We start from the raw sequence: 13835 nt of genomic DNA, 5'->3' as shown, positions 1-13835 counted from the left end.
GAGATGGACCAAACATCACGTCTGCGGTGTTCTTGCCAAAAATACACAACCTCATTCTAACCGTGCGAAAACACCATACGAGCCCAAATGGATGGACGTTCTACAAATAACCCCTACTCATCAAAAGTGTTCAAGTCATGAAAGACAAAGAAAGCCTGAGAAACAGATGGGAGGAGACCAAGGAAAAGTAACTAAACGTAAAGTGGGACCTTAAATAGCATCCTGGAACAGAAAGTGGACATCTTAGCCAGGCGTGGTGGTGTACACCTGCAGGATCACTTGAGCCCAGGAAGTCAAGGCTGCAGTGAGCCGTGATCACACCACTGCACTCACCCTGGGTGACAGAGTGAGACCCTGTGTTAAATAAAAAAAAAGAACAATGATTCTTTAATGCCTCAACAAAAGGAAAAAGAAAAAAAAAGAACAAAAAAGAAAAGAAAACGGACATTAGTGAAAACATTGGTAAAATTCAAGTCAGGTTTGCAGTGTCAATAACAGAATAATAGCAATGTTGATTTCACTGCTGTTCTTGCTTGGTCCACAGCTGATTTTTATAATTACGATATGGTTTTGTAAGATGTTAACATTGGGAATAATTGGGTAGAGGCATATGGGTACTCTGAGTGCTATTTTTTTAAATTTTAATTTTAATTTTAATTTTTTGAGGTGGAGTCTCGCTCTGTCACCCAGGCTGGAGTGCAGTGGTGTGATCTTGGCTCACTGCAACCTCCGCCTCCCAGGTTCAAGCGATTCTCTTGCCTCAGCCTCCCGAGTAGCTGGGACTACAGGTGCCTGCCACCACACTCAGCTAATTTTTGTATTTTTAGTAGAGATGAGATTTCACCATGTTGATCAGGCTGGTCTCGACTCCTGACCTCGTGATCCACCTGCTTCAGCCTCTCAAAGTGCTGGGATTACAGGCATGAGCCACCGCACTGGGCCTCTGCATACTATTTTTATGACTTTTCAGTAACGCAAAATTAATTCAACACTGAAAAAGTTTAGTTTTTAATTTAAAGCTTTCTAAGTGAGGCCAGGCGTAGTGGCTCACGCCTGTAATCCCAACGCTTCAGGAGGTAGAGGTGGGTGGATCACTTGAGGTCAGGAGTTTGAGACCAGCCAGGCCAATGTGGTGAAACCTAGTCTCTACTAAAAACACAAAAAATTAGCCAGGCATGGTGGCATGTGCCTGTAATCCCAGCTATGCGGGAGGCTGAGGCAGGAGAATTGCTTGAACCTGGGAGGCAGAGGTTGCCATGAGCTGAGACCATGCCACTGTACTCCCCCAGCCTGGGTGGCAGAGTGAGACTCTGTCGCAAAAATCAAAATAAATAGAATAAAATAAAACAGCTTTCTAAGTGAAACGTTCACCCAACACATCAGTGTTCTCTCAGAAGAGTAATTTATTGGGTTGGTCTACCAACAATGAACCGTGCCCAGACCTGGGATAACGCAGAGAATATTTCTAATTGTCTGCCATAATAAACATCTGCCACAGCTGGGGTTTTTATTATCAGGGCAGCCCCTATTTGTTGAGCAGGTACTCAGTTGCAGGGACAAGTGCTAAACACTCAGCTAGGTAAGCATCTCCCCAACTTCTAGAGGAGGGGCCAGTAAGACAGGCCGCCTCCAACAATGAAATGCTCTCCCCACACCTCCAGAGCCAGCCTCAGTGGGGTGGTTTTGCATCTTCTGTTTGTCTTGTTCTTCAAAACAGTGAGTGAGAAAGTTCCCCAGCTTTCTTGAGAATCCATCGCAACCCCTCCTTCTTCATTCCTTCCGTGGTGACTCACTTTTAGAGACTTTTGCAATCAAATAAATAAAGGCATTTCCCACCAACTTTAAGCCCAACAACTTTATCCTTCAGTGTCTACCACTCATTTCTCATATCCCACAACAGGAAAAACTCGTGATGTTATTGCTATTTAAGACATTTGAGATTGTCCACATTCGAGTTTTCTTTTTCTGAGCTTTTCCCTAGGTTCTCCCACCTCCCCAGCCAGGAAAACAGCCGTGCCAAGGCAACCACGGCTCTGGCCTCCTGGCTGACTGCAGCTTGGAAGCAGGTAGGTCCGTCCTCAAAGGTCCCAATACCTGAAACGATAAGGCAGGAGCGGGGCCGGGTCCCTGTGCAGTGTCTTGGCACCTGTTGCCTGATTCCCGAATCTCCGCCCAGTTAGGCTTCCTGCAAGCCTTTCCCACTGCCGCCTTCGTGTTGTGTCAACAAAAGTCTACATTTTCATTCTCTCTCCACACCTCAGACTAGAAATAAATAATCTAGTGATTAGTTAATACCTCGTTACTATGCCACATTTTGCAATGCGGTGGGAAAAGTAGAAAAAGGTGTTCTGACCCCAGCTGCCTTGAACCCTTGAACAAGAGGAAGAGTTCCAGAGGGTTACTGATTCGAAAGGAGGTGAGAGCTGGGGCTTTCTCTAGTGTCCAGGGAGGTGTTGGGTAGAGCCAGCCAGAGGCTGGAAGGGCCTGGTTGCTTCATACCCACCCCTGGAATTTTGACAGCTGAAGGGGTGCCACCTGGGCAGGGTTGGGTATCTGTGGACAAGCCCCAGAGGCCCCTTCCCAAGGCCACCTTCCCACTTCTGCGCTCTGCCGAAGGGGCAAAGGAGGAGGATAGGGCAGAGGGAGACAGCTCTGTCTCAGGTCCTTTGGGCCCAGTTCTGGTAGACAATGGGGAGGGGCCTCACCCCAAGGCAGTCAGAGGAGGGGAAGCTCCTACATTTGAGTGGGGGGATGTGGGGGAGCTGACTCTGAGCACGGGGCAGGTATCAACAAGGACAAGCAAAGTAGAATGCACTCTGACCGACCTTAGATATTCACGTTCTTGTCTTGATATGAGGGGCATTCTCACCTCTGTCACGCTCCTGGGCAACCCAGACCCACTTGGAAGGGAACTGAGGGCCTGCCCCAGAGTTGCACTTAAAAGGATCAGGAGCCAAGGGACAGTCCTTTTAATTTTTTTACAATAGATATTCATTCTCACTAAGTCACCAGGGCTGGTCTTAAAGCAATCCCCCTGCCTCAGCCTCCTCAAGTGCTGGGACCACAGGCGTAAGCCACCACACCCAGTGGACAATCCTTTTAAATCTGAGGAAAATACACCGTAGAAACCATAAAATGGAACCCCTTCCATTTCTACAAAATGGATCTCCCCCAGGCCTGGGGCCTCCAAGAGACCCATTTCCCCAGGCAATGGAAGGGGTTCCATTTATGGATGGGGCAGGAGACTTGCTGGGTTTGAAGCTGAGAAGTGCACACAAATGGGCAAAGGGGACCCCGAGAGTCTATGCTGGCGTCACGGACAGGCTGACTTGCACAACCAGGGAGAGGCGGCGGGCAGGTGATGGAGAGGCGGAGCTGATTGAAGGGAGGGTGGATTGTCGGACTCCAGTGAAAGGGAAGGGTGAGGGCACTGACGCTGGAGCAGCGGGGGCAAGGAGTAAAGCTGAAAGGATTCTCTTGGTATGAAGGGCCAACAGCCCCTTCACGGAGGTAGATTCAAGAGTGGGCTTGACTCAGAAAGGGACGAGAGGCAGAAATATTTTGGGCAGGGCACCCACAGAGATAACCCTGAGGATTGAGCGGGAAGGCCAAGGAAGAGACCTAGGAAGAGGCTGTGGGGGCTTTGTGGGAGGCTCAAGCCCAGCTCTCAGCAGCCACTTTCAGGCAGGGACTCAAGAACCTGAGCAAGGGATGCCGCATCCACAGCAGGAAGGCAAATTTCCAGGTGGGGAAGTCAACGTGGTGAAGGCCTCGTCAGGGAAGAGAAGAAAAAATGCTGGGGCACCCAGGACAGGGGTGTGCACCTGGTGTCCCAGTTACTCAGGAGGCTGAGATGGGGGGGTGGGAGGGGCGGGCTGCTTGAGCTCAGGAGCTTGAGGCTGCAGTGAGCTATGATTGGGTCGCTGCACTCCAGCCTAGGTGACAGTGAGACTCTGTCTTTAAAAAATATAAATAGGGCAGGTATGGTGACTCACACCTGTAATCCCAGCACTTTGGGAGGCCAAGGCAGGCGGATGACTGGAGGCCAGGTGATCAAGACCAGCCTGGCCAACACAGTGAAGCCCCATCTTTACTAAAAATACAAAAAAAAAAAAAATTAGCTGGGTGTGGGGTGCACACCTGTGGTCCCAGTTACTTGGGAGGCTGAGGCATGAGGATCACTTGAACACAGGAGGCGGACATTACAGTGAGCGGAGATCGCACCACTGCACACCAGCCTGGGAAACACAGTGAGAATTCATCTCAAAATAAAAAAATAAATACATTTAAAATGCTGGGGGCTCCCAGGTCAGAATAATGGATGGTCAGAAGTGTTTGCCTCCTTCCTTACTAAAATAACAGAAGACATAATGAAGAAGCCCAAGGCAGCACTAGCAGCGAAGACAGTATCACCAAGAGAAAGAATTCATTTTGTGAAAGATGGGAAACATCCGGCACCAATGAATGGACAAACTGGAAGAGGAAACAGAAGCCCAGCACATAAAGGGGAGAAAGCTGCACCCTTTTCACCTTTTTGAACATTAAGGAAAACCTAATTTCATAACCTCAATAGCCCAGCATGTTAGGTGTAGACTTTTCTGTGGATGTGGATTACAGGAAGGCTTCCTTGGAAAGGATCCCAGCTTCGAGGAGGCAGAAGGGGTGATACACAAGGGAGCTGGCTTCACCAGCTTCCCAAATTCATATGCACATGCACATGCACACACACAAACACACAAGTTGGGTGAGCACAAACTCAGATGCTTACCTGCTAAAGAATGTTCCCTAAACTAGGCAGATGTATAGGGTTCAAGTTGAAGCACTGAGTAGAAGACCCCAAAACAGACCCAGAGCAAAGGGAAGAAAGGCAGCTCCAAGATCTGGGGTCAAGTCTACCCGCTCCCCCCACCAGGTCAGCCCCTGAAATGAAGCCAGGATGTACATCCATACAGTGACCCTCACCCAGCCTTCCAATGCAGGAGTGGCCTTGCGGGTAAACAGCCCAGAAAAAGAAACATCTCCTAGGAACTTCTACAAATCAGTTCAGTCCTTCACTAAATGACAAGGATCACTTAGTATTTGTTCTTCTCTGTAAGAATTAGGGTGAACAATAATCCCTCACCTAATGCCTGAGATAATTAAGAATTGGAAAAAAGACTTTATTTCCTTATAAACAGTCCTTGCATCCATGAAGAACAGGCTCCTTTGGAAGGAGGAGGAATCAGAGAACAGAACCTGTTTTGGAGATTTCTTTTTTTAAATGGCCAAAATAAAAAATTTCTAGAGAGCTAGTGGAATCATCATGACTTAAAACCAAATTGGCTTTGTAGTGGAGTGATGGTTGCAGCAGAATTCTACAATCTACTAAAGCCAGGCGCGGTGGCTCATGCCTGTAATCCCAGCACCTTGAGGTCAGGAGTTCAAGACCAGCCTGGCCAACATGGCAAAACCATGTCTCTATTAAAAATACAAAAATTAGCTGGGTGTGGTGGTGCGTGCCTGTTGTCCCAGCTACCCAGGAGGCTGAGGCAGGAGAGTCGCTTCACCCTGGGAGGTGGAGGTTGTAGTGGGCCGAGATTGCACCACTGCACTCCAGCCTGGGGGACAGAGCAAGACTCAGTCTCAAAAAAAAAAAAAAAAAAAAAGTTCAGCTTCTTCAAACTTCAGACAGGCGCATTCTGGGGCATGTATTCTGCACCGTTCTCTAGATTCCTTGTGGGACTGAGCTCTAATCCCACACTGCCTTCCCTTCTAAGGGTGACTTCCTGCCAACCTTTGTACCTGCACTTCCACCAAAAAACCTACATACGCTAGAAGCCTTGTCTTAAAGTCTGTTTTCTGGAAAAACCCAAACCGAGGGTAGGATAATGGTTTTTATTTTGTACTTGAGATATTTTTTAAAGAGGTGGCTGAAGTTGGTGCCCAGTAGAATAGGAAAGCCAGCTTCAGGAAGGGCTGGATGAGATGAGCAGGAAGAGAGGATGTGAGTTGAAGACAGGCTGGGAAAGGGTGAGTCATAGCATGGCAGGTTTCCAAGGTGGTGAGGTGAGCTGTTGCTAACACTCAGATGCAAGCTCTCCATGTGGCTTATTGCTTGAGTAGCAACAAAGGCCCACCCCCCAATCCCGTGTAGGGCAGCTGTCGGGAAGCTGCAAACATCTTTTTCAACTGCCAGGTCCCTGACTTAGAAATAAGTCCCTAGATTACAAACAAATCAAAACTATTCTTACTGCTGCAGTACAGTTAACATATCCCCTTTCACCATGCACAACAGTCAAGAAGAAAGCAACTGGCAAAGCTCAAAAGCCACCAGGGTTACTTGGGATGAGAATTCATAAACACAGGTCAAAGTGACAGAAGCAGGAAATGCACCTGACCAGGACTCCATCTTTCAATTTAAGGTTTTTAAAAATACCTAAAGACTCATGCTGTATTTCAATTAGTCTAAGATGTAATAGTTCACATTTTAATATTTCTGTAATTGAGGCACAATTGATAAAAATCACATTGGCAGTTTTTAGTAGCATAAAGTAATGCACATTACAACAAATATGGCAATTCGTATCATGTGAGCGAAGTGTTTTAGGGCTCTTTAAAGACAAAAGTGCCTCATTCAAGAATGAGGTACTTTTCAAGATATAATGATACTAAGGGCAAAACCGTCTTTTTCCCTTGCATTACTTTAAGAACTACATGAGTCAGAATACTTCAATTTTTCAGATTAATGCAAATAAAGTTCAGTTCAAAAAATCTTATTTGGCAGATGTTTCTAATACATGGGATTTACATTAAGGAAAACCTAATTTCATAATCTTTTTTTTCCATCACTCCAAATGAGATACTGTAATTTCATGATCTCAATAGCCCAGCCATGTAAAGTATGTATTTTCCTGTTCTAGCAAAAATAAGAATTTTTGTTTCATCTGGCATTTTTCGTCAGAAGGCAAATGACGGGGAAGTTAAACTTTTGGCCCAAGTGAAGGCTTCATTCATTTCAGCTTTCCTGGGGGTGAAGTCATCCTTTGCATTAGTAAAACCACCCTCTTTTTGCATCTGAGAAAGTCAAGATGACCCAGAACATCAAATATTCTGCACCACCACCAATCAGGAGTGGACAAGTAGGAGACGGCCCACTTTGGGCGTCTTTAACTCTAGACTCAACTTCCAAGTGTAACAAAGCACTCCCCCAACTTCCTCCTCTTCTTCCCGGCCTCTCTTGACCATCTAAGTAAGGAGACGGGTATAACCAGGATCAGGAATGGGAATGAGCCATTCTTGTCTCTTGCATCCTTTTTTTAAGACCCTGATTGGGTTTATGAATAGTCCAAACCCTGGCAATGCTCTTTCAGCCTTTTTGACCTTGAAACTCAAAATCACCCTGACTTGGGAATAGCCAATAAAAAGTCCCAAAACACGTTTCTCTTGGGACCTAAATTGTTAAGCAGTTCTCAAAGAATAAGTCAGACTTACAGCAGTTCCATCCATGAGATGGGGGATCAGGTGAGAACCCATATTGTGGGCACCAAGAGAGGCCTTCCTGGACTTAAGGGTCAGCACCATAACAGAGCCCAAGCATGCATAAAGCTCTAAAACCTAATATGCTCTACTGAAAAGCCCATGAGGTCCATCTCACAGGACAGCAATGACCAGTGTGGTGGGCTTGGGCAGCCACTGCATGAGAACTTCTGCCAAATAAAGAAGGGCCAGATATCATCTCATCCAAATGTCATCAGCACCAAGAACTCACGTTCAAACAACAGCACACGTGTGGACTGAAAGCTCACAAAAGGCTTCCCAGTGGCCCTCCACACCCGATTCAAAACCTGCTCCATCTCTTCTTTCTCTACAAGAGACTTAAAATCTCAGGGAAAAAGAATCCCTAACAAGAAAAAAATTGAAATTCCTCTGAGAAGAGAAACCTATCACCTGAGAATGTGTGGTCAGGTTATATGGACAAATGCAAATGTGACCCAATTACCTGTGAGTGTTCTCAGAGCTTCTTTACTTCTTTACTCTTCTGTAACTGTAATGTGGCAGTGTGGGCCTCTGGGAGGTGTGCTAGCGGCCACTGGAGTAGAAGTCAGATGCAGGCCCCAGGAACCCTTCAGGAAGACCAGGCTGAAAACAGTCTTCAACCTCAAATCAAGAACCTATGTCCTCATACTTTAGAAATGGCTTCCACATTCCAAACAGGAGAAGACTGTTTGCTCTTTACAACACTAATCCTTCTGTGCTTTGAGCTTCATCAATTGTCCACTTGTTTCCCACTGGACGTTAGTAGTGTCTTCTCAACATGGGTCTGTGAAAGGAAATTGAGTAGTCAAGGCTGCCGCCGTATTTCATCTTGGCCACCAGCTCCAAAATAGAAATGGCTTAGGATAACACAATCTTTACAGTGCCACACCATTCCCTAATTATTTATACTCACTGAAAATGGAAGCATATATACATTCTCACTTTTATGTAAAGACTTTAAATGGGAAAGCACTTTTAGGATTTTAAATCCAAAGATGGATGGCGCACTGAGAGACAGTTATAGTTCAACACTACCAGAATGGTTTCTTGGGGAAAACTGGCCTCTTTCAGGGAAAATGTTATCAAATATGGGAAACGGAAGGATTATAGATTACACATCACACAAACAATTAAAAATACAGTGGCTTTATTTCCATTGTTTATAGTCCCCACATTCCATCTGATAAGAACCTTCAACTCTATAAACAAAAATATTTCAAGAAAGTATGTTACACGATAGTACATAAGTATAGTTTGGCAGAATTTTATCAACTCTAGTAGTTCTTACCCCCAAAAAACAAATTTTAAAATTCAAAAATAACAGCTTTATTTAACATATGTTACATCTTAACATTTAAAATACCATGCTCTAGTTAAATATTTCAACAACACTGTATACAAATAAAATATTACACAAAATATATTTAAGAAAATGTTTTGGTCTTTGATCTGAACAATAAATAAAAACACAGGCACTTCTACATAGACAGGGAAGCAATTACTACTCAGAATAATAATCTTGTTTAAGCAACATGTGAAAATATGGCAATAATAAATTCTGGAGTTTTAAACTGACAAACCACCTATGCAAAAGTCTGCAACTTCAATCTTTTCACTCAAGTTCAAAAGTTACATATGCTTTCCTGGCCCACATTGAAAATTCACAAACACAGTATGGTTGTTCTGGACAATTCAATCTTCAGTTGGCCATTAAGGAATCATACTCATTATTTTCAAATACTAAAATTAGGTTATGATATGACTCAGCAAACCAAATACAAGAAAAATTAAACCCTCTTTCTCCTTATTATGACCATAAGATCACAACAAGATAAATTAGATGAGTGTCAGACAATGATTCTCATTTTGCAAAATTAATTAACACAAGAAAATACTGTTGGGGCAGCAAGAAATTTCCACAATTGAAAAAGTGAATTCCACAATTGAAAATTAAAGTGTCAGTTTTCTAGACAATTTAAAATTTTTCCAAATCCCATAAAAATAAACATAATTCCATTTCACGAAAACCACCGGATCATGTTAACAAAGTCTTTGTAGCCAATAGGTTGATAAACACCTGAACTGCAGATAAATCAGTCATTATTATGGAAAGTAGGAATATTATAGAAGAGGGTAAAACAAAAATAACTTAAAATGGTCAAATTCCAGAAACATGATTTCAGATAAGAAGGGGCAAGGTTTTTAAAAATGACCACTAGCCGGTAACATCAGAACCAATCATTCTGCCATATCAACCGTAAAAAAATTACCATCTTCCGCTTTCCCTCTTCACTTAAGTACCAAATTGAAGGGGTTAGAGGCCCTCAAATGGATACCACTCATAAAGGCAATTTTCATGGTTTAACATAGAAATTGCTCTAATGTGAGAACATAACATGGGAACTATTCAAAATACACCTTTCTATGCAAAATTGAGTTTGTATATATTTTAGCATTTTAAATGAGCACTCTGCAACTGAGACCAAATATCGATCATCTCTTGAGGTTTTCTACTATGTACTAACATCAGATCTACGTAGGAACAGATGTTATTCTTGTTTTTCTCCTCAATATCAAATGTCCTGAAGCCTTTGTGTTTCTCTGGAACGAGGCCGAGTTTCTGAAGGCACATTCCAGTATAAACGTCATCAATGGGGTAGAGATGGACCTGGTCAGTGATATGGTACAGCCTCCGTGCCAGGTGGCCAGAGTAGAGGAACCCCCCTCCCCCTGCATAGGGTGGGTAGAGGCCGGAGTAAACAACTTCTGGGATGTAGTACTTCAGCTTCTTATCCCGATGAGGTCCAGCATTGTGGATCACATCACCTATAAACAGATCTTTGGCTTTGCTCTTGGATAAGCTATTCAAGTAATTCAGGATGTGATGGGTGTTCACAAAAACATCGTCATCACCCTTGAAAACAAACTCAGTGTCTGGGCAGGAAGTACTTACCCACCTGAGAAACAGCACTTCCTTTAGAGACAAGTTGAAGAAAGTGTCTCTGTAGTTCCACATAAGAATGTCTTGGTGCTTCTCACTCTCAAATTTCAGCATATCTGAAAGGTCAGGGTGGTTGTCCTCTGGGGGTGTCTGGCCCAGCAGGAAGACTCGCACCACCGTTTGGTTCCCCGCGTTGCTTTCTCGGCCCCAGGATTCCCGAATCGCTTGCCTTCTGGCAAAGTGTGGAGTGAGGGACTTAATCGCCAGCAACAAGAAGGGTTTCTTTGCACACTTTTCCGGCTGATCTATAAGCAGTGAATAATTGCGGCATCTCAAATACAGCAGAAAGTCTTTAAATCTGTCCGGCAAGTTGTTAAAACCCGTAACCACAGATGTGACCCTCAGGTCAGGTTCACAGTAGTTCAGATGGCTTACATTGGAGAGCCTGCCTGCCTCCCCCGTCTGGTTGGCCAGCATGCTTAGGATGGGGTTGTACTGCCGGTTCAGTTTCTCTTGCTCTCGGTTCCAGTATGCTTCGGGAGGGGTAGATATCTTCCAGAACTTCTCTTTGGGTATTATTACTTCTCCTTTTCCATTTTTTTCTTGACTACTGCTTTTGGAGACTTCCACAATCAAATAAATGAAGACATTTGCCATCATCAGGATACCCAACAACTTTATTCTTCGACGTCCAACACTCATTTCTCATATCTGGAATAAAAGGGTGAAGTACTCTATCAATTAATTATCAATTTGCATTTGCACATATAATTTATTTTACTCATCTCCCCAGGAATAGTGGTTTACAGCAAAGACTCTAGACATGCCCTGCCTAGGTTCAAATCATGGCCCTTCCTTTATAGCTTTGTGACCATGTCTCAGCTTCTCCACATATAAAATGGGAATCATGCCCACTTCAAAGGATGGTTATGAGGAGTATATGATGTTACATGGAAAGCTTTTAAAATAGTGCCTGGCTCATAGCAAGCACTATGTAAGTAATTGTTTTAGACATGCAGAGGCTAGAAATACCTATTACTAAATAACCTCAGGAGAGTTCAACTTCCTTGCTTACAAAGGCACATACAGTGCTTGGTAAACTGATTTGTCTACGTCATAACAAATACATTTCACGCCATGTTTAGTGTACACACACACACCCCTATATTTACATGTATGTGATGCACTGTGTACAGTTCCATGTCATTCACCCTAAATTTCTCTTCTGTAGAAACATGGACTTGTTATGTTGCCCAGGCTGGGCTCGAATTCCCGATCTCACGTAATAATCCTCCCGCCTCCCACTCCCAAAGTGCTGGCTGGGATTATAGGCATGAGCCATCATGTCTGATCCTATTTCATTTTTTGTTTGTTTGTTTTTTAATGCTAGTCCCAACACTGAGTTATTTTCCGACCCACCATTTCACAGATGAGGAAACCAAAGCAGAGAGATTAAGACACTTGCCCAGGGTCGCAGGGCTAGGATGCAGGAGACACGAACCACACAGCATCTCAGAGAGAGAAAATGAAAGTGGACTCAGGACAGCTTTATCCCAATTGCCAAAAACTGGCAACAGCGCAAGTATCATCAACAGAACTGTTGTCATCTGCAGACAGTGGTATACCCTCAGCAATAAAAAGGGAAACCATTGTGACAAGCAACAACATTTTGTTGTGAATGAAAGCCAGACCCAATTTTCCATTTATATTAACTTCAAGAACAGGCAAAACTAATCTAGGTTCTAGAAATCTAAAGTGATGGAGGTGGTGGGTTTAGAGAAAGATAGGAGGGAACTTCCTGTGGTACAGAAATGTACCAGGTAGGATTTGATCCTGATGAAGGTTTCATGGATGTATATTTGTCAAAGCCTAAACTGTACTGAACAATGAGAACACGTGGACACAGGGAGGGGAGCATCACACACTGGGGTCTGTTGAGTGGGAATGGGGAGGACAGCAGGGGCGGGTAGGGAGGGTGGGGAGGGATAACATGGGGAGAAATGACATATATTAGTGATGGGGGATGAAGGCAGCAAACCACCTTGCCATGCATGTACCTATGCAACAATCCTGCATGATCTGCACATGTACCCCACAACCTAAAGTACAATTAAAAAAACCCTAAACTGCCGGGCGCGGTGGCTCACACCTGTAATCCCAGCACTTTGGGAGGCCAAGGCGGGTGGATCACGAGGTCAAGAGATCGAGACCATCCTGGTCCACATGGTGAAACCCCGCCTCTACTAAAAATACAAAAAATTAGCTGGGCATGGTGGTGCGTGCCTGTAATCCCAGCTACTCAGGAGGCTGAGGCAGGAGAATTGCCTGAACCCAGGAGGCGGAGGTTGCGGTGAGCCGAGATCACACCATTGCACTCCAGCCTGGGTAACAAGAGCGAAACTCCGTCTCAAAAAAAAAAAACAAAAAAACCCTAAACTGTATACTTAAGATCTCTTATTATTTGTAGCAAAAACAAAAAGGGAAATACAAATGACATTTTAGTGAAATATCAAAGGATTTCAGGCTGTGGGCAATGAAAGCATAAAGAATGAGTAATGAGATGGTTTGCTGGGGATAATTCCAAGGTTCTAACACTATTGACATGGATGACCTATACAAGAACAAACATTTAAACCAGCTTGACATTAAAAGACAGCCCAAAAAAGTGGAATGGCAATGTTCTATAAAGAGCTGAGGATTTTCTTATCAGGTTAATTCAACTGGGAATTTATCCTTAGGTACTATACTCATTCCCGTTTTATACCTGACAAGGTACAACATTTAAAGAAGTAAGGGCACACTGGAATACCAGCCAAGACAAACAGATTTCAAGACTATACCAAGCCAAAAGGTAGCCACACTTCTCCAACCTCTAAAAACAAGTTTTGTGACATTTTAATCTAGTATTTGCTTTTTAAAAGAAGATTTTTAAGTTCACTTTCTAACAAACAGTATTAAGGTAAAGTAATACTTGTCATGCTGCGAATACTGTAAAACTATTACATGTTGGACAGCCCAGATGAGATCAACAGGAATTCACAAGCTACTGTGTGTCTCTAAAGATCTGTCTAGTAGATCTTAATCTGGTTGCTTGTGTTTACTACTGCTGAAACCGCTTTTGCAAACATTACGTACAGTAAGAAATCTAGCATAGCTGCCTCCATCTTGCTTCTACCACCACAGGCTGGCTGTCTCCACTCATTCCTGGGCATAGGCCAAGCTAACCATGGCAGGAATTTAGTTTACACTTTAACTTGGAAGCAAAGATGACAACAGTCCCTCCATAGAACGGATCCCTTCCTTGTTCAGGGGGCTGAGGTTAGTGAAAGTCCACAAGATTAGGATTATGAGAGGGGCCTGAATTCTGCTAAAATGTAAG

The 13835-nt window shown here is 43.9% G+C and overlaps 1 protein-coding gene across 3 annotated transcripts in view; it reads right to left on the bottom strand.

Annotated features, from left to right (window-relative positions):
- Positions 1-8645: 8645 nt before the first annotated feature.
- The window catches only part of B3GNT2 (UDP-GlcNAc:betaGal beta-1,3-N-acetylglucosaminyltransferase 2), a 76957-nt gene continuing 71767 nt past the window's right edge, over positions 8646-13835 (bottom strand). For all 3 annotated transcript variants that reach the window (XM_012477267.3, XM_064364165.1, XM_021672875.2), the window contains one exon: positions 8646-11167. In XM_012477267.3, the coding sequence (XP_012332690.2) occupies positions 9965-11158 (1194 nt within the window). In that variant the 5' untranslated portion in view covers positions 11159-11167 and the 3' untranslated portion in view covers positions 8646-9964. The remainder of the gene's footprint in view (positions 11168-13835) is intronic.

Source organism: Aotus nancymaae, unplaced genomic scaffold, assembly GCF_030222135.1.
Source record: "Aotus nancymaae isolate 86718 unplaced genomic scaffold, 86718_ANA_hifiasm-v0.15.2.pri h1tg000057l, whole genome shotgun sequence".
In the NCBI taxonomy this organism is placed as follows: Eukaryota; Metazoa; Chordata; class Mammalia; order Primates; family Aotidae; genus Aotus; species Aotus nancymaae.
The sequence above is the reverse complement of the archived record's forward strand: the minus strand, read 5'-3'. Positions and strand labels throughout refer to the sequence as shown.